General features: G+C 38.2%; 4 protein-coding genes across 8 annotated transcripts; 2 read left to right on the forward strand and 2 right to left on the reverse strand.

The window, feature by feature from the left end:
• Positions 1 to 607: 607 nt before the first annotated feature.
• On the reverse strand, positions 608 to 4,795 carry LOC125205890 (leucine-rich repeat receptor-like protein kinase TDR). The gene is made up of 2 exons (XM_048105068.1): positions 2,036 to 4,795; positions 608 to 1,151 (listed from the first exon to the last, which is right to left on the reverse strand). The coding sequence occupies exons 1-2, from the start codon at positions 4,656 to 4,658 to the stop codon at positions 766 to 768; spliced, it is 3,009 nt and encodes a 1,002-aa protein (XP_047961025.1). The 5' UTR covers positions 4,659 to 4,795; the 3' UTR covers positions 608 to 765.
• A 6,769-nt stretch (positions 4,796 to 11,564) lies between these two features.
• LOC125203787 (probable isoaspartyl peptidase/L-asparaginase 3) lies at positions 11,565 to 15,926 on the reverse strand. 5 transcript variants are annotated; one of them, XM_048102235.1, is made up of 8 exons: positions 15,686 to 15,708; positions 14,992 to 15,160; positions 13,752 to 14,124; positions 13,397 to 13,461; positions 12,897 to 13,289; positions 12,769 to 12,827; positions 12,248 to 12,352; positions 11,565 to 11,988 (listed from the first exon to the last, which is right to left on the reverse strand). In XM_048102235.1, the coding sequence occupies exons 4-8, from the start codon at positions 13,409 to 13,411 to the stop codon at positions 11,754 to 11,756; spliced, it is 807 nt and encodes a 268-aa protein (XP_047958192.1). In that variant the 5' UTR covers positions 13,412 to 13,461; positions 13,752 to 14,124; positions 14,992 to 15,160; positions 15,686 to 15,708; the 3' UTR covers positions 11,565 to 11,753. The 5 variants fall into 5 exon arrangements, with proteins under 5 accessions (XP_047958192.1, XP_047958193.1, XP_047958190.1 ...); XM_048102236.1 differs by having other exon boundaries at positions 12,897 to 13,299; XM_048102233.1 differs by lacking the exons at positions 13,752 to 14,124; positions 15,686 to 15,708 and adding an exon at positions 15,752 to 15,926.
• A 202-nt stretch (positions 15,927 to 16,128) lies between these two features.
• Positions 16,129 to 19,739, forward strand: LOC125203353 (splicing factor-like protein 1). Its single transcript, XM_048101678.1, has 2 exons — positions 16,129 to 18,584; positions 19,427 to 19,739. Exon 1 carries the CDS (start codon positions 16,270 to 16,272, stop codon positions 18,547 to 18,549), a length of 2,280 nt encoding a protein of 759 aa, XP_047957635.1. The 5' UTR covers positions 16,129 to 16,269; the 3' UTR covers positions 18,550 to 18,584; positions 19,427 to 19,739.
• A 2,647-nt stretch (positions 19,740 to 22,386) lies between these two features.
• Positions 22,387 to 24,314, forward strand: LOC125204560 (acid phosphatase 1). Its single transcript, XM_048103249.1, has 3 exons — positions 22,387 to 22,859; positions 22,938 to 23,147; positions 24,001 to 24,314. Exons 1-3 carry the CDS (start codon positions 22,477 to 22,479, stop codon positions 24,176 to 24,178), a joined length of 771 nt encoding a protein of 256 aa, XP_047959206.1. The 5' UTR covers positions 22,387 to 22,476; the 3' UTR covers positions 24,179 to 24,314.
• The last annotated feature ends 344 nt before the right edge of the window (positions 24,315 to 24,658 follow it).

Genomic DNA, 24,658 nt, shown 5'->3' on the forward strand with positions numbered 1-24,658 from the left:
CATAAACTCACATCAATATTTAGCGTGGTTGACGATTTTCTGGTATCTCTTGTATTTGTGCAATATATATACCCCAATTGTTTAATGCTACCGGCTTGAAATTTTTTACTATATGGTATAAACATATTGTAAAATGAGGATTTTGAAAATTTTGATTTTAATTTTGAAATTTGAACTAACCTTTTTCAAACTTATTGCACGAATAAATTGGGTGTGTGATGATAACTTTGGAGTGGTAAAATAGTTCAAAGGCCTTGCGAGTATTGTGTGTGAACCAGTTTTTTAACATTGGACGTAAATTTTTCATATGATGAACTAGTTGATTTAATTTGTAAAAGAATTAGAATAAACATGAAGGAGAACGAAACTTTGATAATATGGAGATTGATAAACTCATATACTAGTAGTACTACTATTTTGTAGATTTGGTTAGTTGTTTAAACTTTACTTTACAACCACTATATATAAGTTTATAACACATGAAAATTAATAATTGAGAATGGCAATAATAAGTTGCAAGTCATTATTTATATTAGGCCTAAACTTCGCGATTTGCTCTTTCTTTGCTTGGGTCAAATATTATTTGGGCTTTAATTAAAAGGATTCCTAGAACCATAATATTAGTGGTAACATTTCATTGATGAAATTCAAACACCAGAGAATTTCTTCTTCTATACCATCCCCACAATTCTACTCAAAATGCAAAATAATCTTGCAAAAAATCACAAAACTTTACAAACACACAAATATAAAAATATAATGATTCTAGTACTTGGTCTCCGAAAAATCCAGAACCACATCACCAACACCATTCTCGGGCAGTTTCCGCTTGGGCTTGGCCTCTTGCAACATGGAGACGACATCCCTCATCGAGGGCCGGTCAGCTGGATTGCGGCTAGTGCACAGCAATGCAACCCTAAGCACTAGCGTCATTTCCTCCCTCACAGAAGCACAAGATGCACCAGCATTTTTGTCAAACACATCTTTTACATCACTTTTCATCCTAATCTTTGATTTTATCCAGTCAACTATACAATTCCCATCGCCAAATTCTGATTCAACCGACCTCTTTCCGGTTAATATTTCCATCAGCACCACTCCATAGCTGTAAATATCACTTTTCTCATCCACTTGTAATGTGTAAGCATATTCTGCACACAAAATAAAGATAAATATATAAACAAAACAAATATTGGTGGGTCAAAAGTATAATGAAAAAAGTGAAAAATAAAGGAACAGCACTTACTCCATGCTAAAAGTGGGGTATGCACCGAAACAGTAGCAAATCACGGCGACAAAGAGGTGAATATTAAAGAAATGCTTGCTTCTTACTCTGCTATCATCCTATCTAATTGGTGGTGGGGCGCCTTACCTTATGAGTATTACATTACACCTCTAGGTGTAAGTTTGAATATTAAAGTAATAGAATCATGCCCGTGCCTAATGTGAAAATATATTAATTTATCTCTCTAAAGTTTGATATTGTTCTTTTTTTAAAAACAAAAGCTTGATGTTGTTGCATTCCGAATATAATTATTGAATGAAGTAATGATGAAGAGCATGAGTATTTGTAGACAAGCGCCACTATTCATCTATAGTTAAAAGTCGCATGAAATGACACGCACATTCTCTATCGTCACCCTACACAACGAACTTAACCCATCATGCCTTGACATTATTATAGTATAGATCAAATTCAAACCAATAACAAACTAGCAAAAACCCCACCACCCCATATCACTAAAAAGAGAGAAATAGATATATTCTGCATGTTCACCCTCATTCTCGTCTCTAGTTGCATATGCACATATATATCTCAACCCAGTTGTACAGATAACTGAGCTCAACAGGAGTACTATTAATAAACATATTAGAAGCCTTATGATTGAACAATGATAAATCAAGCCTCTTATTCCAGAAGATTAAACTTGATGCTATTGCTAGATAAATAATCAGATTCAAAATATTCATTGAAACAAACTCATGATAGTTTTATTTTTTTAACACAGAGAGTTGAGTGAGAGAGAGAGCATACCGGGGGCAATATAGCCGTATGATCCAGCAATAACGGACATAGACTCATCGCTCTGAATCAACTTGGCGACGCCGAAATCGGCCACACGCGCCTCCATCTCGGCGTCCAGCAGTATGTTACTAGGCTTCAAGTCACGGTGCACGATGACCGGATCGCAGTCGTGGTGAAGGTAGCATATCCCCTGAGCCACCCCCAAAGCAACCTTGTATCTGGTGAACCAATCCGCCGCCAACGTCTCCTTCCCATGCAGCAGATCGTCGAGGCTCCCATTAGGCATGTATTCATACAGCAGCATCGTGCACTGGTTGTTGGTGCAGCAGCCCAGCAGCCGCACGATGTTCCGATGCCTCACATTCCCCAGCACCTCCACCTCCGCCAGCACCCCGCCTCCGTCCCGCCTCTTCCTCACCGCCTCCTTGTTCTTCACCCACAGCTTCTTCACCGCGATGATCTCCCCTCCCGGCATCTTCGCCTTGTACACCGCCCCCGCCGCCCCCACCCCGATTATCTGGTCGCTCGCCTTCAGGCTCTCCAGAACATTCTCCGCCGTGAAATTCAGCCTCTGGAACGCCGTCAGCTTCCACGGCCCCGCCTCCTGGTTCGACAACCTCTCGCCGTATTTGGCCTGGAAGCATCGCGTGCCGGCGATAAGAATGAACAGGCCTATCCCGAACGCCGCCGCCATGATCCACACGATGGCTCCGGCAGTCTTCTTCGGCTGGTGGCGGGCTGCCTCCCCGTCGCCGGAGGCGACCCCGTCTATCCGGCAAGGTTTGTTTAAAACCTTGCCGCATAGCCCTTCGTTTCCGGCGAAAGAAGAAGCATGGAGACTCGGAAAGACGAACCCTGCGGACGGGATGGGACCGGTGAGGAGGTTGAAGGAGACGTTGAAGGTTTCGAGTGTAGTGCAGTTGTTGAAATTGGAAGGAATGGTGCCGGTGAGGAGATTGTTTGAGAGATCAACATTTGTGATGGAAGGGAGGATTGAGATCTCCCATGGGATGATTCCTGTTAAGGAATTCCCACGCAGATTCAGACTGATGAGCTTCATACAGTGGCTGATATCCCACGGGATGCTGCCGGTGAGATTGTTGCCGTCCAGCTCTATCCTGTAGAAACTCCTGCACCCAACAAAATCAGGGATTTTACCAATCAGTTTGGAGGAACTCGCCAGTAGAATATTCAATCTCGGCGAGTTCCATATGTTGTCAGGGAGCTCGGAATCGAACGAGTTCCCTGATATATCCAAGAACTCCAATTTCGCTGCATCGCCGAGATCTCTCGGTATGGGGCCGGATAATTGATTCTTGCCTAACTCGATGAAACTGAGATTCGGCAAGGATCCAAACCCCACCGGAATCGAGCCGTTGAGGTTGTTGTCGTGAATCCTTACACGCGAGAGCGCGGTGCAGTTTGGTAAAGATGAAGGAATGGCACCAGTAAAGTGGTTAGAGAAGAGCACGAGCCTGAGGAGCTTATTACCGAGGCAGAGATTGGAGGGGATTGGGCCCCACAGGGAATTGGAGGACACGTCGAGGCGCAGTAACTTGGCGTTGGAGCCTAGCTTTTGAGGTAGATTTCCCGTTAGAGAATTGTTCCAGAGATTCAAAATCTCGAGATTCGGAAGCTCACCAATCCCATCTGGAACTCGGCCTGTCAGATTGTTGTTCATTAATGACACAATTTTCAGCGCCAGCAGTGACGAGATTCCGCTCGGGATCTCCCCTGTCAGTTTATTATCCGATAAATCAAGAAGCTGCAGACTCTCCATTTCACCTAAGCTCTCCGGGATTGATCCCGATAGGTGGTTGCCGAAGAGAATCAGAGTGTCGAGCTTCGACAAGCGGCCTATCTCAGGCGGGATGCTGCCGGAGAGATTTGCTGATGCGATACTCAGATAGAGTAAGCTGGAGAGACCTGAAATTTCCGGCGGCAATCCGCCGTCGTACTGGTTGTACCCGATTTCCATGTGCTGGAGTTGAGTGAGTGAGCCTAATTCGATTGGAATTGTGCCTGTGAGTAGATTCCCATGCAAGTGTAAATACTTGAGATTGGGAAACCTGCCATAACTGGCGGGGATTGCGCCGTCGAAATAGCAGCCGCCGAGGTTGAGAGTGTCGAGATTGGGGAGGTGGATGAAGTCTTGGGGGAGAGGGCCGATGAAGTTGTTGCTGTAAGCGCTGAAGTAAGTGAGAGATTTGAGGTTGGAGACACCGGGTGGGAAGGTTGAGTTGAAGAGGTTGTGATTCAAATCGAGCGTCCGAAGATTAGGCAGTTCAAAAATGGGGGTTGGGAGCGGACCATCTAGGGAATTCCTGCTCAAATTCAAGTGATGCAAATGCGACAGATGTCTGATGTCGGGTGACACGGCGCCGGAGAGGTTCCGTCCAGACAAGTCGAGGGCGGTGACTTGGGATGTTTTGTGGTTGCATTGGACGCCGGACCAGGAGCACCAGCTGCCGGTGGAGCCATCCCAGTCGCGGAATGTGTTGTGGGGGTCTTTGAAGGAGGATTTGATGGAGAGGAGAGAGAGGAGTTGGGGAGGAGGAGTGGTGGCGGTGGCGGAGAGGATGATGAAGAAGAAGATGATAATGGTGGTGGTGGTGGGGAGGAGGAGGTCCATGCTGCTAGCTAGAAAATGGTGGATGAATTAGTGATGAGACATGAGCAATGGAGGAGTGAGTGTTGAGAGGAAGTCAAATTTAAGGTGGGGAAGTTTTTGATGGATGGTTTTGCTTTTTCGGAGTGCAAAGGCGCAGGAGGCGTTTCATCATGATTCACTTCACGCCGAGAATGTGTGTGTTTCATGTATTTAACAACAATCCAACCTTAATTCCTCCTTCCAAATACTTCAATACCGTACAAACTACAAACTGCAATTTTGTCAGTTACATAGTAACTTAAAACTATGAGAAACTTGTGTATATACACACATGATTCATACTAAAACCAACACCAAAGCCTATTCTTGGTTAATTACTTCGCTTTTTTTAAGCCACTCTTTGCTTTTTCTTTAATTCATTCAGTAAATCAACGTAATCAGTCATAGCATAACACGTATACCTCATTTGGTAACTCTCTTTATAAGAATAAAACAATCGATCATTTTAATTAACTAGATACCAAAAAATCACATGATATATATACGTAATTTAATTAGTAGACGGCTGGACCCGCGTATGGTTTTCATTTTTCATTGTTCTCAAATTTGAGTTTCGTACTTAAAGTTTTCTTGAATTTCTCTTGTCTTCTTTTTTTTTCTCTCCCACAACTACTTTTCATTATTCTTTATGCTCCTTTAATTTTGGGCCAGCAACAGTCATTTTGATTATTAATATGGGTACAAATAAGATCAAACCTTTGTCGCGGGATCCGAGAAAGTGATAGTATATCACAATTTCCCCAATGTTATTTTCTCTTTGTATTGTGAGTGCGATGCATATTTGTGTATAATTGTGATACGATAATGTTGCTCGATTGAGAAACCCTGTAATAGTTAATTTAGCAATTAATTAGGTTGAGACTCGGACATCATCCACTACCAATCTTTTACTTTGATTAACTAATTATTATATTTAGAGTTGATTCTTTTATTTGATTTAACTTTTTAAAATTATATGAAAGGTTTTTTTTATTAATATACATGCATGTGTATGCGCGTGTTTAATATGATAAAAATAAAACTATTTTCAATTCTTTAATCATGAAAATCTACTATATATTGATTCATTGCTTTATTATATACATTGATGCAGGTACAATTGACGAAGCTTCAAAAATTATGATATCGAATTGACTTGTAATTTGTACAAGACTGGCAAAATGAGTTTATGAATAAAACTCAACACTATCTGTGATGGATTTTTGCCATCGAAGATCGTTTGAGAGGTAAAAATGCAACTTCATTATTTTTCCAAATTTTCTTTTAGTTTCCGTAATTTTCTTTCGTTTCATTTTCAATCAAGTCAAGTGGAAGGGCTTTCATTATAAAACAACTTGTCTGACTAATTAAATACTAATCCCTCCGTCCGCTATTAGGAGTCTCATTTGTTGATGCATGGGTTTTAAGACATGTTAAGAAACATGGGTATCCGCTATTAGGAGTCTCATTTGTTGATGCATGGGTTTTAAGACATGTTAAGAAACATGGGTAAAGAAAAATTAGTGGAATATGAGTTTCACTTGTATATAAGCATTAGTTTTAAATAAAATGTGAATGTAATGAGTTAGTGGAATGTGAGACTCTATCATCGTTTATATTAAAAATGAATCGGACTTCCCGAATGGACTAAAATGGAAAAACGAGACTCCTATTTGCGGACAAAGAGGGTATATCTTTAGACATTGTAAAGTTTAAGAATATTTTCTTTTGAATTGGTAAATTTAAGATAATTACATCTTGGTTATATTACTACCTCCATATAAAGGAACAATATAAAATTAGCTATCTAGTTATTTATAGCTGGAGCACATTTATACATACCGGCCAGCTTTATAATCATTGATGTTGTTAGGAGCAATGTTAACTTGGAAGACAGACATAAACATTTAATCATTGTTCATCCATTTCCCATGCTCACAAACTTTAGCCTTATGGTACTTGTTTTCACTAACCAGTGTAGTAAGTTTGATAATAGAATGGATGGATACAAGTATCTTTTATTTTTGATTAATTAATTTTAAATTTATTGATTATCATATTCTTAAATAATACTATGAAATTTGTGTGCAGTCAAAATGAGACACATACTATTCCTCCGCCAAGCATATATACTTCATTTTAATTTAGCATATATAAATTTGAAACAACTATAGGAGTAAGAAATTAGTGAAATGTGAATTTTATCTGAATTTTGTAATAAATTAGTAGGATGTGATTTATCGTAAATGAGATATAATGAATCAATGATGAACAAATCAAAATTAAAAAATTGAACGCATATTATTAGATGGGGGAACTATGCATTTATGTAAGAAGATACTCGAGGAAGTATACGTGTAACGGTGTAAGTAAAAAGGTTTAAGCTTGGCGTGACATTAATATGAATTCATCCTAAGAAATTTTTTCAAACGCAGATCATATGTTTCATTTGTTTGATTTGATTCTTATCGAAATAGTAGGTCGAAATCGAAATCTCGTTATTGATGTCAGATTCTAGATCAGTGTGCCTCCACCAAGACCATCCCCAAAGTTTAAACTTTGTTAAAGATTTGCGGCCAGCAAATAGAGGTTATCATATTTTGTTGGATTACAAATCTATATTAAATGTTTTCTAATTTCAATTTGTTAAAGATTTTTTTGGAATAATCTAAAAGAAAATTTGTGCAGTCAGGCTTAATCTAAATCGGACAATATCAAACTAATATGCAGTCGACGATTCTAACAAGTAGTGTCAAAGCCGAGGTGGCTTGGGTCGGCCCTGAATTACTCATTTTCGAGTTGGGCCTAGGATGACTCAAGTTCGAGTCAGACCTGTAATGTCTTGATGTGTCAATTACGTTCTCGATGCATGGTCTCAGTGTGACAGGGTGGCTTGGGTCAAACCTGTAATGTCTTGATGTGCCACGCCCTAGATGACCAAGGGATCGGACCTTGAATGATCAATGCTCGAGTTGGGCCCATGATAACTCATGTTCGAGTTGGGCCCATGATGTCTCGATGTATCGACTGCGCTCTGATGTGGTCTCGGTTCGAAGGGAGGTTTGTTGATTTACAAATCCATCCTGAGTGAGACAAATGGAAAGTTATATATTAAATATTGTCCAACTCCAATTAGTTTTCAACCTATCGAGGGTGACCCAAAAATAAATTCGTGCGGCTCAGACAATATCAAACTAATGTGCAGTCGACAGTCCTAACAGACTTGAGACTGGGAGATGGCTCACACTGTGGGGATAAGGTTGGCATGTATATTAACGAGACAGATTGCAGATGTAGTATGAGATCGGGTCAAACTGCATGAATGTGTGTTGCCTTGTCAATAGTGGCGTATTTAGGGCGGAATGAGGCAGCCGATCCTCGGATAGTTCAGAGAACTTAATTGTCCTTTGAAGGGTAGGCGGAAAACACTGTGATTACTAGTAAGTGTAAAAGTACATTTCTCCGTCAATTCATACTTATCTCATTTTGATATTTTGATTTGTCTGTTATTATCATTTCACTTTTATTAAATATAGTAAATATATCCCACATTCCATTAAGTTGTTTCATTCACAATCGTTATAAAATATATAAACATATATGTGGAATCACATTTTATTAATTTTTTCAACACACATTTTATACTTACATAGATTTTTATTTTTATTTCTTATTTAAAAGTAATTTTATCTTCATTCTTCCATAACAAATACTATTCATAGTATGTTTCGATTTTGGTTTATTTATAAAATGAGTATATTTTATTTATAGTATTTTCTCAGTAATGAGATAAACTTCGTTCTCCTCTCTCCTACCCTACCAAACTTTGCATTAAAGCTTGTCTTAGTATTGGATGGAAGGAGTATATACTTATTCTATTGTAGTACCAAAATTTAACAGTAGTTTTAGAGGCGCACAAAAAGAAACGTCTTATTCTTATCGAGTCACTCTCAACTCTTCTTTTTATTTTATGAGTGTAAATTCGTAGACATAACCTTGGTTTCAAATAAGATTGCGTTTGATCATTGGAATTTTCTTTTTCGAATTGGTTCATCAATAACCAATTAAAAATATTAGTGCTACTTCGTCCCAATGTCCCATAACATTTAAAACAAAATCGATATTCGCTTTAGTTATAAATTTGAATACCATAAATAATTAAAAAAGGAATAGGATTATTCATATTAAAAGTGGGGAAAAGAGAAATGAAGTCCCGACATGGTGATTGGGACTCTTCATATAAGTGTGGCTGCTTTTTTCTAGTAATTCACACTCACTTGCAATTTACTACAAATTTGTGTGTTTGCATTTGCATTCGCATTCGCATTCAGAAGAATGAAGATGATATCGCCTTCTTCCCAAGTTGCTGTCTACCTTTTCTTTCATTATTTTTAATTTGTCGGATTTCTTAGGACAACCTTATTTCTAAATAAGGACTCGTGTTTTTTTTCCCAATCGATGCAAAGTTCATATCGAGGAGTTCTCAATATTCCAATTCGTCAAATCGCGCCTCGCTGATATAATTATTTTACTTTTTTTGTGCATATATTGAATTGAAGGTTTCGTGATCTTTCATTTCAATTATATGCAAATTGCACTATACAAATTGAAATAATATGCATTGTTCACTATTTTTTAATGTTCTACTATCGATTAATTACATTAATTCATAAACGTTTTAAATAGAAAAATTTGGTAACGAATCCATGACGTTTTAGGGGAGTTATAAGTCATTAAGCTCTGAGGGTCAATGGATATTTGTCAATATAGAATATTTGATGACCACGACATATCACCAAAATAATTAATTACTATTTGGGAATATAAATCTAAAGAAGAGGAGCAGTCCAAAATTTATGGGTTGGGATGATGGATAATGATTAGCAGGTAGTTAGTGACTGAATCACAGGTCCATACCCTTTTTGAATTTTAATTATAGTAATCATAAAAGAGGACAATTAGTGGATCCTATGCGGTCTATTTATAATAATCACTCTCTTGAAACCTCTCTCAAGATAAGAAGATTTTAGGAAAATGGCAAAAGCAATTTTCAAAAGGGTCCCGTTTTTATCATTACATGTTAGATCATATCATTTCCTTTTTGTAAATAAAGAAGCTTTAGTTTGCGATGTCGAAATCCCATCATCCACTCTTCCAAGTGTAACATACATTTGTTGAATAAATTGTTTCAATAATTTATAAGGAGCAATATTTCAATAGCCTATTAGTTATCAAAGCTTTTGAGTAATTGATTGAGTAAATATGAAAAGTTGGAGAAATTATAAATTAGGGGGTTAAATAACAAGATATAGTTGAGTACTTGAGTTACCGACGAGGCTTAAATTAAATTGAAATGAAGATGATACAAAATCTTCCGTAGTTAGAGATCTTAAGTTCAAATTTAGTCTACGTGTTATATGAGTATCTATATATATGTGATTCTAAAAAGAATATACTGCAGTAGAGTTGATAATTTAATATTGCTTATAATTAAGACCATGAACAAATAAGGTAGGGTTGATGAGTTTTTTAAAATTTAAGTTAAAAAAAAAGGAAAAGAAAAAATTAGTGCTGAGGATATGATTTTGATTTTTGATGTTAATTCATTCTCTATAACACCAACACACACACATTCATGTTTTTTTATAAGGCCCATAACCAGGAATTCAAATTGAAATTAAAGCAATATGAATATTGTCAGTTATTTATAAATCGCTACAATTAATTAATTAACCAATATCTTTAAAATATCTCCAAAGTTAGTTATTGATGGGCGATGGCACCATTGGATAAAACAAGATTAACAATTTAATACAATGTTGTTTTACCATAAAAGGAAATTAAACAAAAACATGAGTCCTTTATCATCAAAACTCTGCAATTGTTTGAATAATATTAGCATAAGTCTAAGAACGGTAATTCTGATGTCTAAATGGTAAAAAAAGAGGAAAAGAAAAGATGAAAATGAAATAATGTCCACCGCCACAGCAGCCCATAAAAGATAAAGTTGAAAACAAAAAAGCTCATTATGGTGTTTTAGAAGATTGAAGTCTTTTACATTGTATGCGATTTTTTATGATTATGTTTTTCCGTAATAGAAACCTAAAGTCCAAAACTTCAATCATAATCTCCCAAATTCACTCTCAAGCCCTATTATTACCAATGACTTGTGTGGTTTGCCAATTTGGAAGACAACCCATCACTCCAATCACTCATCACTCCTACTTAATTAAATTCACATAATCTTAGTAAAAAAATCTAAATTCCACTGAGGAATTAAATGCTCTTCCAATGTAATTCACCCTAATAACTTGGCATGAGAGGTTGTTACTTTTGATATTTTATTTATAAAAAACATCAATGCACATAACAACAACCCCAACGTGAGTGCGCATACAATTTTGTGAGTGGGTAAAATTCAAAATTTCAACTTTTCAATTATATCATCATCACTCTTGCAACTAATTTTTGTTTCACAAAAGTTGGTAAGGAGATTGCTTACAAACTACACAAGACTGCATGCATTGTCACGCCTCAACAAACATTAAAGAATAAAGTGATCAATTTTGAAAATCAAATAATGAGAAATTTTTTAATTCAGAGGGTTACCCCTATCAAGTTATTGGGCTTTTAATTACAGACCATTCAAAGTGATTTTTTTTTTTCCAAACTATAAATTCGCAATCATAATATAATCCTCTAGCCAACCGGGTTTCAGAATATATTGACATCTCTGGCTATCAACACTAGAAAAAGAATTAAGGATATCTAATCAATCACTACTACCCTATACAAAGTCTTCCTAATAAATTTCAATTTTAACTTAATTAAATGAGTCGAGTGGCTATGAAGCTTGCAAGAATCTAATTTGTCATGAAGTATTACATAGGAAACTAAAAGTGGACTTATATTGAGTCATAAACAGAGACAAACAAGATAATGGTTGAGAAAAGATATTTCAAGCAATAGATAAGTGCAGCATCTCATAACATTCAGAGGCAATCCATCAAAACATATGGAGTATTTCTGAGGTGTGCAGGTGATAAGAAGAAAGTATGAGCCGCGGAAGTGACTGCATCAAGCTGTTGATTTTACTGGGTTTACGGTATAAACCAGCACATCAGCGATGTCAGGGCTCCTCACTGAGTACTGAAATGTCCAACCATGGCATGCACCTGCATGGATGCCATTCTTGTCGACTGCAAAAACGCCTCCGACAAAATGAGGGTATTTCCTTGCAATTCTTGCAATGGCATCTTCAGCAGCAAGCTTAGGTTCCATGCCTAGCCTCATACTCTCCACGACTTGATAGCTACAAGAATAGGGTAAGATGGTTTAGCTAAACCATTGTGAGAGGGTTTACAGGTTTACTCCAGAGCATAAACCTAATATACACAATTTAGAATGTGTGTATCAACTTATGGCATGTTTACCACATGCTTTGATGGATTGAATAATTTTGAGCTTGTTTGATCATGTGGAGTAATTCTTTAAATACCAACTCATATATACCATCAACATAATCTATCCCCAAGCGGAGATGGCAAATAAAGATAGACAGTATACCGTACCAAGGGAGAAAGCGCATCATGATATCACCATCGCCACTTGCCCCACAAGCTCCTACTTCTGTGTCAGCATATGCAGAAGAACCGGCAATAGGTCCATCACCAACCCTACAAGCAAGAAAACATATAGAGCATATAAATCTCCAAGTGTACAGATGGCTCGATAAATAGGACGGACTTGCTAATAGGGACTTTAGGTTTATATTCGCAGTAAAGGTGTAAATGTGCGCTAGAAGTGTGGCAAGACACATGAATACAAAGTTTGATATTAGTTACCAAGATCTAGTCTCATTTCAACATTTTTCATCTCATTTTCAAGAACTTGTGAAATCTTGAATATATCAACCAAATAATTAGTACACCAATGAATGAGTGAAGGCAGGACTATGACAGTGAATGGGTAAAGTAGGACTGCTAAGAAACGTTCATATAGTCATTAGATGATAAAGATGGTGACAACGTCAATGCTAGACTTATCAATAATACTGTAGTTAAAAAATAATGTAAATCAATACTGTTATAACCTGCCAGGGATCTTAAAGGTGGCACCATTCGTTGAGGTACCAACAGCTATAAGTCCTTTCTGCAAAAGCAATATATATCTTAAAGGGGATTCATGTATAGAATTTTCACTAAGAGAACAGCAGCTTACTTTGTCAATAACAGCCATTGCTATTGTATCATGGTTATGGAGACCAAAATGGTTTGGCCTAGATGCATCAAGACCAACCCTCTCATTGTTCGAGAAAAATTTCTCACCCAGGTTCGTGGTACTATTCAGATGATATGGACCACAGTCATTAACTGGCAGCACATTCTTCCGAAAATTTGGCTGGCAACTATTCTTTTTCCAATTAACCCACTTCTCTATAGATTCTTCAGAGCTTAGGTTAGTGGGGCCAGGAAGACCCATAGATATTGCAAATCTTGATGCTTGCTCTCCGACAAGCAAAGTGTGTTCTGTATGCTGCATTACTAATCTAGCAGCTTTGATGCCATCACTGACATACCGCATTGCAGCAACTGCTCCAACCTCCATTGTCACCTATTCATATCTTAGCATATGCAAAGTATAACAAATCAATTAAGCACCTTGTGTGGCTCTGCTCAACAAAAATATTCAGCTATATAAGGAACGTTAAATATTCATACCCCATTCATGACCATCGCATCAATTGTAGTTTCTCCATTCTCATCTGGGCTTCCACCAGGACCAACTGTTCAAAAAATAAGCATTTGTAAAACATTGAGTTGATGATACTATAATATACCATCATAGAATTAATCAAAACTTGTAAAATATTATTTAGTGTGGTCAACTAAATTGCCACCTTGTAAATGCTATTTAGCTACAAAACTGAACAGAAATAATTCTATTTTGATTTCTCCAATAATGACGTTTTTTATCCGCTTAATTAACAACAGAAAAATAGTTCACAAGAATGGAATACGAACATGATACATGGACAAAAGAACGTCCATTTAAAAAAAATCAAGATACGAATACCAGTCAAAGAGAGGTAGCTTTTTGCTGCGGTGGAGGAATCTCCTGCAGTGGCGACGATATATGTAGATTGGATTCAACAGAGAAGTGGGGAAAAGAAGAGGGGAGTCCTGTGATTTTAGTGAGTCTTGTTTGTTTCTGGAGGAGAAGACGGTTGCGGAAGTGGTGGCGGCTGCATCGTGGCAGCAAGTGGTAACTCGAGTTTTTAAGGAGGAGGCTAGGGATTCGGTTCCGGGGAAACTAGAGAGACGGATGAGGGAGAGAAAGTGAGAGAGGGGGAATAAGAATGGAGGAAACCATACCACCTAGGCAAAAGGGCTACAGTGCCACAACGAACAGGCTCAAATTCCGGCCATCAGGGCACAATTATGAAAAACTGCAAAGGTTATGGGTCAAATTGCAAGATTACAATGGGATACATGTAAGAAGTTTGTGCGAGTCTACAGAAGTAGGACTACCCCTTTGCACACCTTGCATTGGATAAGTAAGACACACACACAGAATCTCCATAACTGTTACTTTTATCATCACTTCAGGTAACCAAAAAAGAAAAACCTATTAATGCAGATCACACTCTAATTAGAAATGACAGTCTAATTAATAATGTCTTTCCATGAAATGTAAACCAGTTTTCATGCATAAACAGTGACCAAGTATTACAATTGGACAAACAAGGCTACAAAGAGGTAGTAATGTAGTATTAGAGAGGCATCCACTCATAAAGGTCCTTCTCCTCCCTTTTTGAATAATAAATCGAGGAGCAGACAAAATCAATGACAGAGGTGGAAATCCTAGTGATTGGAAAGGAAGACAAACTACAGTTCTGAATCCCCAAGACGTAACGTAAATGAAAGTAAAGCCATCTCTTCTTAACGGCTAAATAGTAATGAAAATCAGGAAAACTCAATACTCAAATATTTGAAGAAAGAACTACGGGAGTGCTTACTTTGAGCCTCGCACAGATTGATAAAATATAGTAGGATTGACTAATTGAACGATAAGATGGTCAAACAAGCTCAAAATTAATGGATTAATTTTATCAATCCATCCTATAGTATCCTATTACTCAAAGTAAATCCACCCCCCCCCAGAGTATCAATGAACAAGAATTCCATATCTTTCAAAGTGAAATAGTTTTGCACTTTTGGCAACTGCAAATGTAACCTTCACCATTCTGTGAAATCGATAAATGCAGTTAAATGAAATGGAAAGGAACGTGCATGTGGCATATCCGGATCCTAACCTGTACCATCGCATCTCAGTAGCTCACATGCAGAGCAGCCTTCTACGACTGCATCAATCGCCGAAAGCCCACTCTCTGCAGTCCTCCATGCTGCTCTAACAGCTTCCTTGAAGGGCCATGTGCTCACAACCAAAGGGAATTTCACAGGTCTGACTTCATCTCCAATTGTCTAGTTAAACAAGATGTAACATGGTTTCATCAGAGTCTATGCAAAAAAAGAAATAAACTACACTAATCTTTAATCTAGCTTTCGATAGAAAATCAGGGCAAAATTCTCGTTTTAGGGAAACACATCAATGCTAGTGATGATTAGAGAGAATATAATTTGAACAACCCAATAGCATCGGTTTTAACACTTCCCTTTTATAAAATACAAAAAAGGTTTTCATTCAAGGAACCTTTTTCCTAAAATCACCCAAAACAAGATTATTTTTTTTTCAGAAAATCAGACCCTCTTTTATCTAAGACTTCACTAATGCATTACTTATTTAACTGGACCTTTTCATCTTTCCGACATCTCCCTAATTCCATCTCTCTCACCCCACATCAAATATCATCAGCACCTAAAATCGAATACGAAGAATTTTACACACAAACCACAAAATAGAGACCTGAATTCGTAGAGCCCAGAATACAAGAAAATATCAAGTCTTACAATGAAACACATGGAGTGAAAATAAATAAATAGAGTTACCAAAAGAATTCACACAAGAAACGATGAGAAAGTGATGAGAGAGTGAAGGTGGGAGTGGATAGATACCGAGATGCTGAGAGAAACGAGGAAGAAAAGAGCGACATCTACTTTGTGGGAGTTGCTAGACATCAGCGTTCTTCGTGGTAATTGGTACCGACTGTTATTAAATCGATTGCTTTGGTTTGGTGATTTTGTGCCAAAGTATTGATTCAGTTGCTTACCAAATTATGATCTTGTATCAAATTGGTTACGAATCTTTAATTTGCTAATTTTATAAATAAAAACTCAAATAATATAAAGTAAAGTTTAGTAGTACATATATTGAATTAAATCAAAACTTAATCACGATTTAATAACAGTTGCCTAAGTATCCGTGGATAAGATATACAGTAAATCCCACGATTTGAAGATTAATATAAAAACGTGTTGCTGTAGCAGGCTTCTTTAATTTTACGATTTCCTCCAAAATCCATTCTCGGCCGCCGTCAACTGTTGGAGTTAAACCTAAATTCCTGTACGGCTCTCTTTCCTTTCCATCTCCTACTTTCTGCATCTCATCAATTGCTCTCTCTCCCTCCAATTCAATGGATACTCTTCAATCCAATTACACTGGTTCCCCTTCTCAGCCCCAATCTGAAACCCTCGAAAAAACCCTAGACTCCTCCAACACCGCCGATGCTTCTATGCCCGTCCCCAAGCCTGATTTTCCCAAGCCCCTTTTGTCGGGGAATGGTCTCGCCAACACGCACAGCGGCACTGACAAAGATTTCTCCGGGGGCGAGGAAGAAACCACAAGCCGCAGGCGGAGGCGATCTAGGTGGGACCCGCCCCCGAGCGAGTCCAGCAACGATGGTACCGCTGCCAACGGCGATGGAAATTCTGGAACCGGTGGGAGGAAGCGGAAGTCGAGGTGGGCAGATGACGAGCCGAAGCCGGTGATCCAGCTGCCTGACTTTATGAAGGACTTCGCCGGAGGTATTGAATTTGATCCTGAGATTCAAGCTTTGAATAGTAGGTTGCTTGAGATTAGTCGTAAGTTGCAATCCGGTATGCTCTTGGATGATCGGCCTGAGGGCGCTAGGTCACCCTCCCCGGAACCTATTTATGATAACATGGGAGTGAGGATTAATACTAGGGAATATCGTGCTAGAGAGAAGCTGAATAGGGAGAGGCAAGAGATCATATCGCAGATTATTAAGAAGAATCCTGCCTTTAAGCCCCCGGCGGATTATAGGCCGCCCAAGCTTCACAAGAAGCTATACATACCGATGAAAGAGTACCCTGGTTATAATTTTATTGGATTGATTATTGGTCCAAGAGGAAACACACAGAAGAGGATGGAAAGGGAGACTGGTGCGAAGATTGTTATCCGGGGCAAAGGGTCTGTGAAGGAAGGTAGGCTGCAACAGAAGAGGGATTTGAAGCCTGATCCCGCAGAAAATGAGGATTTGCATGTGCTGGTGGAGGCTGACACTCAGGAGTCTCTTGAGGCTGCTGCTGGTATGGTCGAGAAACTCTTGCAGCCAGTTGACGAGGTTCTTAATGAGCACAAGAGGCAACAGCTTAGGGAGCTTGCTGCACTGAATGGTACTATTAGAGATGAAGAGTATTGTAGGCTGTGTGGGGAGCCTGGTCATCGACAGTATGCATGTCCTTCCCGCACCTCAACTTTTAAGAGTGATGTTTTGTGTAAGATTTGTGGTGATGGTGGGCATCCTACTATTGATTGCCCTGTGAAGAATACTACTGGCAAGAAAATGGATGATGAGTATCAGAACTTCCTGGCAGAACTTGGAGGAACAGTTCCGGAGTCTTCAATCAAGTCGAGCTCTGCAACACTTGCTCTTCCTGGGGGTTCAGGCCTGAATCCTCCTTGGGCAAGTTCTACCAACACTGTGATTAACACCACACAAGCTGCTCTTGGATCACCACTGCTCAAGCCAAAGGAATTTGACGAGACAAACTTATACATTGGTTACTTGCCTCCCACTCTGGAGGATGATGGTTTGATCAGTTTGTTTTCTCCTTTTGGTGAAATTGTGATGGCTAAAGTTATCAAAGACCGTGTGTCTGGTTTGAGCAAGGGTTATGGCTTTGTGAAGTATGCGGATGTTCAGCAGGCAAATAATGCAATTGCAAGCATGAATGGACACAAGTTAGATGGGAGAACAATTGCTGTGCGAGTCGCAGGTAAACCACCTCAGCCCACGGTGCCTCCAGGCCCTCCTGCTCCACCTATGCCAACATATCCTCCTCTGAATCATCCCATTGGTGCCTACCCCTCCCAGCAGTACAATGCTGGTGGTCCAGTTCCACCTGGCATGTATTCTGGGGCACCGGTTCCTTGGGGACCTCCACCACCTCCTTCATATTCCCCTTATCCTCCTCCACCACCAGGATCGACAATGTACCCTCCAGTTCCAGGTCAAGCAGTTCATCAATATGGAGTGCAATACCCTCCGCCTCCAATGCCTCCAGGTTCATCTGGTGTTCAGACTCAGGCTGTTTCTTCCGCTGACTCATCTTCTGGGGAGATGCAGCAAAGTTACCCTCCAGGAGTACAATCTCAGAGTAGTGCGTCAGTCCAATCTATTCCAACTTATGCCTATGGCAATTCCGTAACTGCAATGTTACCACCAAATTCCCAGACTCCTTACCCAGCACCTCCATATAGCTATCCACCTCATTATGGTGCTGTTCCACCACCCCCTCCTGCTGCACCCCAGTCCTTTTCAGACCCTTCACAAAGCTTGAGTAATGCTCCGTGGTCCTCAAATCCATCTGTGCCTCCTCCACCTCCTGCTGAGAAAAGTAACCACAGCACGGACTCTGAATATGAGAAGTTCATGGCAGAAATGAAATGATGAGAGGATATTCCAAAGATGGCTTTCAGGATGAGGTAAATATAGTCCTCCTTTATGTTACTCTCTACGATTTACATGTCTTGATATTTGCTGACATATCACTTCATTTATTCATTTTTGGCACGTCTAATATCACACTGTACGGTGTTGCAGCAGAATGTTTAGTTTATATTCAGATATTGGCATAGAAGAGTTCAAATGCATGATTGTAATGTGGAGAATTTTTCTGAGCATCTTTTGGGGGAATAAGATAAAATGGATGAGGCATGTGTTCAATTGTTTATTAATATATCACTGTAGAATTGCATTAAGCTTTTAATAATTGTTTATGCAATGAATAAGGAAATACTATGTTACAAAGCAGTATTTTTCAAGAACAAATTAGGGTTGATTAGAACAGGCAATCAACTTGTGGCCAAAATACATTTCAGAGTATAAGAAGATCCTGGATGCCATTTATTTTTTAGACATCACATTGATGACCCTGTAGTAATAAAATAACCCTTTAAATTAGATATATTTGCCAAGGTTTATTTCATTTTTGGTTTTGCTTGTTATAAATTTATAATCTGTCATGATCTTGTCCTGATAAAACTATAGCACTAATTTGAAAAGCTCATATACTGTTTGAATTACATATCTGTTCCTCACATAAAATGCTTTGTTAGTCTATGCAGATTGCCATTGTGATACAACTTTCTATGTTTCAGTGGGCAACAGCTCTACCATTTCTTGGAGAATTGGCCTCCTTTGGGCCCATTATTCTCTTTAATTTCTGATCATGCATGCTTTTAATTTTTGTACAATATTATCATTTTCATTGATTTTTAACAGATAATAACACTTGTTTCTTTGTCGCTATGTAATATCTTTACAGGCTGTTTACTGGAGCACTTCTCATCCTGGTTTCTAATGTCTCTTTACTTGTTGGAAGTTTGGGACTCACATAACCTTGATGTACTGTTACATTTGCAGAAAGTTTCCATGAAGCCATTCAACCGTGTTGCAGGATCAATTTGCATATATGTCTGTTGAAATCTCACTTTGTAGGATCATTTCTATTCAGACGGATATATCTGCATTTAGCGTGTCTGACTTTCTTATATTTTCCAAGATTATATGTTTGAACTTGTTGGTATCTCTGCTGACCCTTTTGTCGACTATCTAACAATTTCTTGTGCTCTTCTCTACTTTGTCTTATTCTAACGCCCGCTGATTTGATTTGGTGCACCTTTTGCTTCTTGTTACTACAACTATTTGTAGTGTTTGTAGCTTTATACTTTGAATCCAGGCTGATGCTTGTCTCTACTAATCTAAATCAAGGTGAGGCCCACCTTGGATCATGAGGTCAGATGGTATGGCTAATCTGGAAGTTTCTTTCTGAACATGTCTGATTCCATTTTCTTCTAATTCTTTCTAATGCCTTTTCGTAGTTCATTTATGGCAGGTGGTGTCATTGTGCTGGGATAATCATTCATATGTTCTGTTGGTTCTCGCCTAATGCTTATGTGTTATTGGATTGAGTCTAGTTTTTGCCTTTTTCACCGATAGTAGAAAATTGTTGTAGCATAAATTGTTTGGTTGCTTGAGGATTTGGAATTGAATGGTTGCAGGAAGAAGATAGATGATGCTAAATGAAGTTGTTAGAAGTATTTGGTTAGAGGTTTCAGTTGTGTCTAAATGGAATACAGGTCGTAATTGTATTAAATGATGTTTGTGTTTGTGATATTGACAGCTAAATGATTATACAAGCGTCCCTCGGGTTTTAAAAGTCTGTTCTCTAGTTTTTTGGAATTTCGCTAATAATTGAGTCTAGCGTCTAGCACATAAATACGAGTTACATGTTTAGCCTACTTATGTAAGAGACTTGCATGGTTTGTTTCAATTTGGTCTTATCATACCTAAAGAGACTTGCATGGCTTGCTTTCAAAGTCTAATAATTGATTCTAGTTTATCAGTAATCTTCTGATTGAAATTTCTTTGTGGCGCTTGCAGTTGCAAGATGTGAACTTCAATTTCCCTTAAGATGTGAATCTTTGTTTCTAGGTATAATTTATTTAGTAGTAGTGTATAGCTGAAGCTGTAATGCGCTGTGAACTCGGCCTAAACATGCAGGTTCGTTTACTGTATCTGGATTGAGCACTTGAATGTTTTAATTTCCTAGTAAGATAGTAATGCTTTTCTAGGACTAGAATTGCATATGCCTCGATCTACTGAGGTTGTATCTAGTTGGGAAAACATGTCTTGGTCGTCAATGGCATCGGTATGTTACTTGTTCGCAAGTGTTTTTTTATCACTATTAAATTTACTAGAATAAAATGGACCACAAAGTTTATAGGTCGTTATCCGATGAATTGGGTGACAAAGCATAACATCTTGATTGTGGAGTATAAAATTGACGACTACATTTACTTTGATCGCACGCCATTTTCACAGCAATGAATCTCTTCAAAATTCAAGTCATAAGATTATAAGTAGAAATCCCATTAATTGGAAAATAACAAAGGTTTCCTGTTCACATCAAGAAAAGCATTTCAAAACGAATTATCTCATGCTAACTGCTCTTTCTGGAATGATGATGGAGTGTGGAGATTCCCCTGCTTCCAGAGGTCGAAGCTGAGAAGAACTCGAGCGTGGAGTGGTGAGTGAATTTGTCTTGATCTTCTCTCTCCTCTTGGCTCCAATCTCTGGGGAAAAATTCCTCATTCTTTCCTCCTTGATCAAACATTCATGAAGATTGCTATCTTTTGGATAATGCTAAGTCATTTCCGTCCTTGTCAGCCTCATGAGTAGATCTTGCCAACTAGTCAGCCTCATAAGCCTTCTTGTTTTCTTAGAGCACCTGCTCTGCTCACAACCCTATTTCCTGCAGCGGATCTAGGGTGGGGGGCAGGAGAGGGCGGTCGCCCCCTCCCGGCCGTATGGAGAGCCTAAACTTTCTCTTGAATCTAGCCGAAAATAGCATATCTGCTCCCTTTTTGCAGTGTAGAAATGTACTATTTTCAATAAATGTCATATAAAATGCAGTAGTCCAATAGTTTGGTTGTTGGGTTTTTAACTAAGAGGTTTACGGTTCAACTAAACCCTCAATAAGAACATATGATTTCCCATACGGTTCAACCCTCAAGAAGAATATATGATTTCCCATTCTTTGAATAATACATATCTGCGAGGCTCATTTGCACATTTTATCTTATAAATCATGGTGAATCTACTCCTAAACTAATGCACCGAACTAATAGGAGTACAAAATATTAGTGTTAATGATGAAAAGAAATTCAATGTTGGTTCTTTATGCAAATTAAGATCTCAAGTTGACCGATTTCTCACAATGATTTTGTTTTTTTAATGCAAATCAAGATCTCAAGTGATGAAGCTATAGAGTTTAAATTTAAACAGCAATATTACAATAACTAAAGGTTTGAAGAGGTAGGCGGGGCTCCACCCATTTTTTAGGACCCGATGGGACCACCGACCATCCGCTTTTAGTCAACTCTAAATACTCCATAAAATTTTTATTATACGATAGTCAATATATATACCAAATCTTTATTAAACGCGTTAAGTTACCATTTACACATAATATAAAATACATTAGCACCTAATTTGATTGGATGAAACACGCGTTCACTCAATTTTGTCACTTGTTTTATAATGAGATCCAAAATTAAGTATATTAAATACTTAGAATATCATTAGACAAATATATATCCAAAATATTGAGAATATAAAATAAGATACACTTTCTCCACCCATTGACTACTCCGTTTACTTTGCTCACACGCTTGAGGTCATAAATAAAGTTGAAATCCAGAAAAAAAACAAACAGAGATTTTCTGTTCACGTCAAGAAAAGCATTTCTTCAACAGTTAAAAATCCACAAAATATAAAACCTTGGATCAAAAGGAATAATTCCATTGGTGCGCTATGATTCTATTGAAACAGCTCCTTCTCTTGTCCTTCGCTTTGCCCTTCGCTTTCCCTCAAGACGCTGAGCCATCTCTGATCCTCCAAATCAACCAGCCACAGCTGGATAAACTCGACGCCCAAGCACATTGTACGAGCTGGAGGGTGGCTGTGGAAGCCAACAATCTGAGCCCTTGGAAGACGGTTCCTGAAGAGTGCCGTGATTATGTGATGGAATATATGAGAGGGAGAGGGTACCTCCTCGATCTCCAGAGGGTCGCCGATGAGGCCGTCTTGTATGCCAGAAGTGTTAAGTTGAACGGGGATGGGAAATTCGCCTGGATTTTTGATGTGGATGAGACTCTGCTTTCGAATCTCCCCTATTATGCTCAACATGGCTACGGGTATGTATCGTTATCAACTCATCATCATCACTTTGTTAAACAATAGTGTGTGATTCTTAATTGTGATTATTGGTGCAGGTCGGAGATATTTGATGGTGGGAAATTTGATGAGTGGGTTGAGATGGGGAGGGCGCCGGCTATAGAGTCTAGTTTGAAGGTGTACGAAGAGGTTTTGAATTTGGGATTTAAGGTCATTTTGTTGACTGGTCGAAGCGAGAGGTATCGGGGTGTTACGGTTGAGAATTTGTTCCAATCTGGATTCCGGGATTGGGGCATGCTCATTCTCAGGTTATTCCTTCCCTTCTATTTCAATGTCTCTGTATTTATGGATTATCTTGTAATTGTGTGAAAATGATTTTGAGCTTGAATTAGATGATTTACCAAATATTTTGATGTTCATGATAAGGATTTCTACAATGTGAGTGAAGCAAGATACCCAAATTGTAGAAGCAATCAAGGGTTTAAGGATATCCCAAGTTTCTGATTAGATAGTCTATACTGTTTTTATCTATCTATGCATAATCCTCTATAGTAAACGCCCTAAAATGCACTCAGCCATTTGCATGATCTGTTGCTTTATGGTTTTGCTGGATTCCTATGGAAGATTTGAGGACTATTAAGAAAACAACAGTTTGGTTTCATGATTTCATCTGCTTAGTTATTTATCTGGTTGATAACGAATCATAACATGTGAGTGTGAGTGGTTCTTATGTAAGATTAATGGCACCATCTGCCTAATCCTAATGCTGGGAATCCCCATGAATCCGCAATGGAAATGCAGATGCATCCTCGTAGATTGATTTACAATCACCAAAGGTACACTTAGGCTGCTATAACATTTGTGGATGCAGTATAATAGTCTCTGAATAGATTACGATTACATGAGGGAGACATAGTCATTGATGTCTTATGTCAGATGACTTAAGTGAGGGAGATATAGTCATTGATATCTTCTGTTAGATGAATTAAGTGAGGGAGACATAGACATCGATATATGCAGTTAGATGATAACTGGTCTTGATTGAATTTATGGAACTTAATTCTTTAAAAAGATCTATCCAAATGGTGATGCTTCAGTGTTTTAAGTTCATGGAACTTAGTTAAAACTTGTGAAAATTTAACAAGTTTTCTTACTACACAGGTCGTCGGAGGATCATGGAAAGACAGCAATGGTGTACAAGTCGGAGAAGAGGAGAGAGGTGGAGCAGGAAGGTTACGAAATAGTGGGAAACTCTGGAGACCAATGGAGTGATTTGTTGGGGTCTTCCATGTCCATACGTTCTTTCAAGCTTCCAAATCCCATGTATTACATTCCTTGATCTATTCTTTTACCATTCAAAAACCTCTATCTGCAACTTGCTTGTAGATCTATTGTTTGTCAAATTTGAATGATGTACAGGAAGATCTGGGAACTAAAACAATAAGTGTTATATATGTTGGTTTGTTTAGCTACTATATATGCGTTAATATTTGAATTGTAAATAGAAGCTTACTTAGAGCGATAATCCAATTAGATTTGATTGAATAAGATTGGATAAGTGCGAGAAATGGCCAATTTCCACTGCCAATCATGATTATATTTGGTTGGTTTTCTCTATTGCTTGATTGTACCAAGTTAATTAGACTCTTTTGCATTTATTCTGATACCATGCACATCAAATTTTGATTGAACAATTTCTCAAAATAAAATTTTAGTAATCTATTATTACTTCTGCTAATTATTATTAATAGTAATATTTACTACTACTAACCATTCAAACTGAAGGGTAAAATGGAAGAAAGTTTCAATACACAATTTC

This window comes from Salvia hispanica, chromosome 2, assembly GCF_023119035.1.
Source record: "Salvia hispanica cultivar TCC Black 2014 chromosome 2, UniMelb_Shisp_WGS_1.0, whole genome shotgun sequence".
NCBI lineage: Eukaryota > Viridiplantae > Streptophyta > Magnoliopsida > Lamiales > Lamiaceae > Salvia > Salvia hispanica.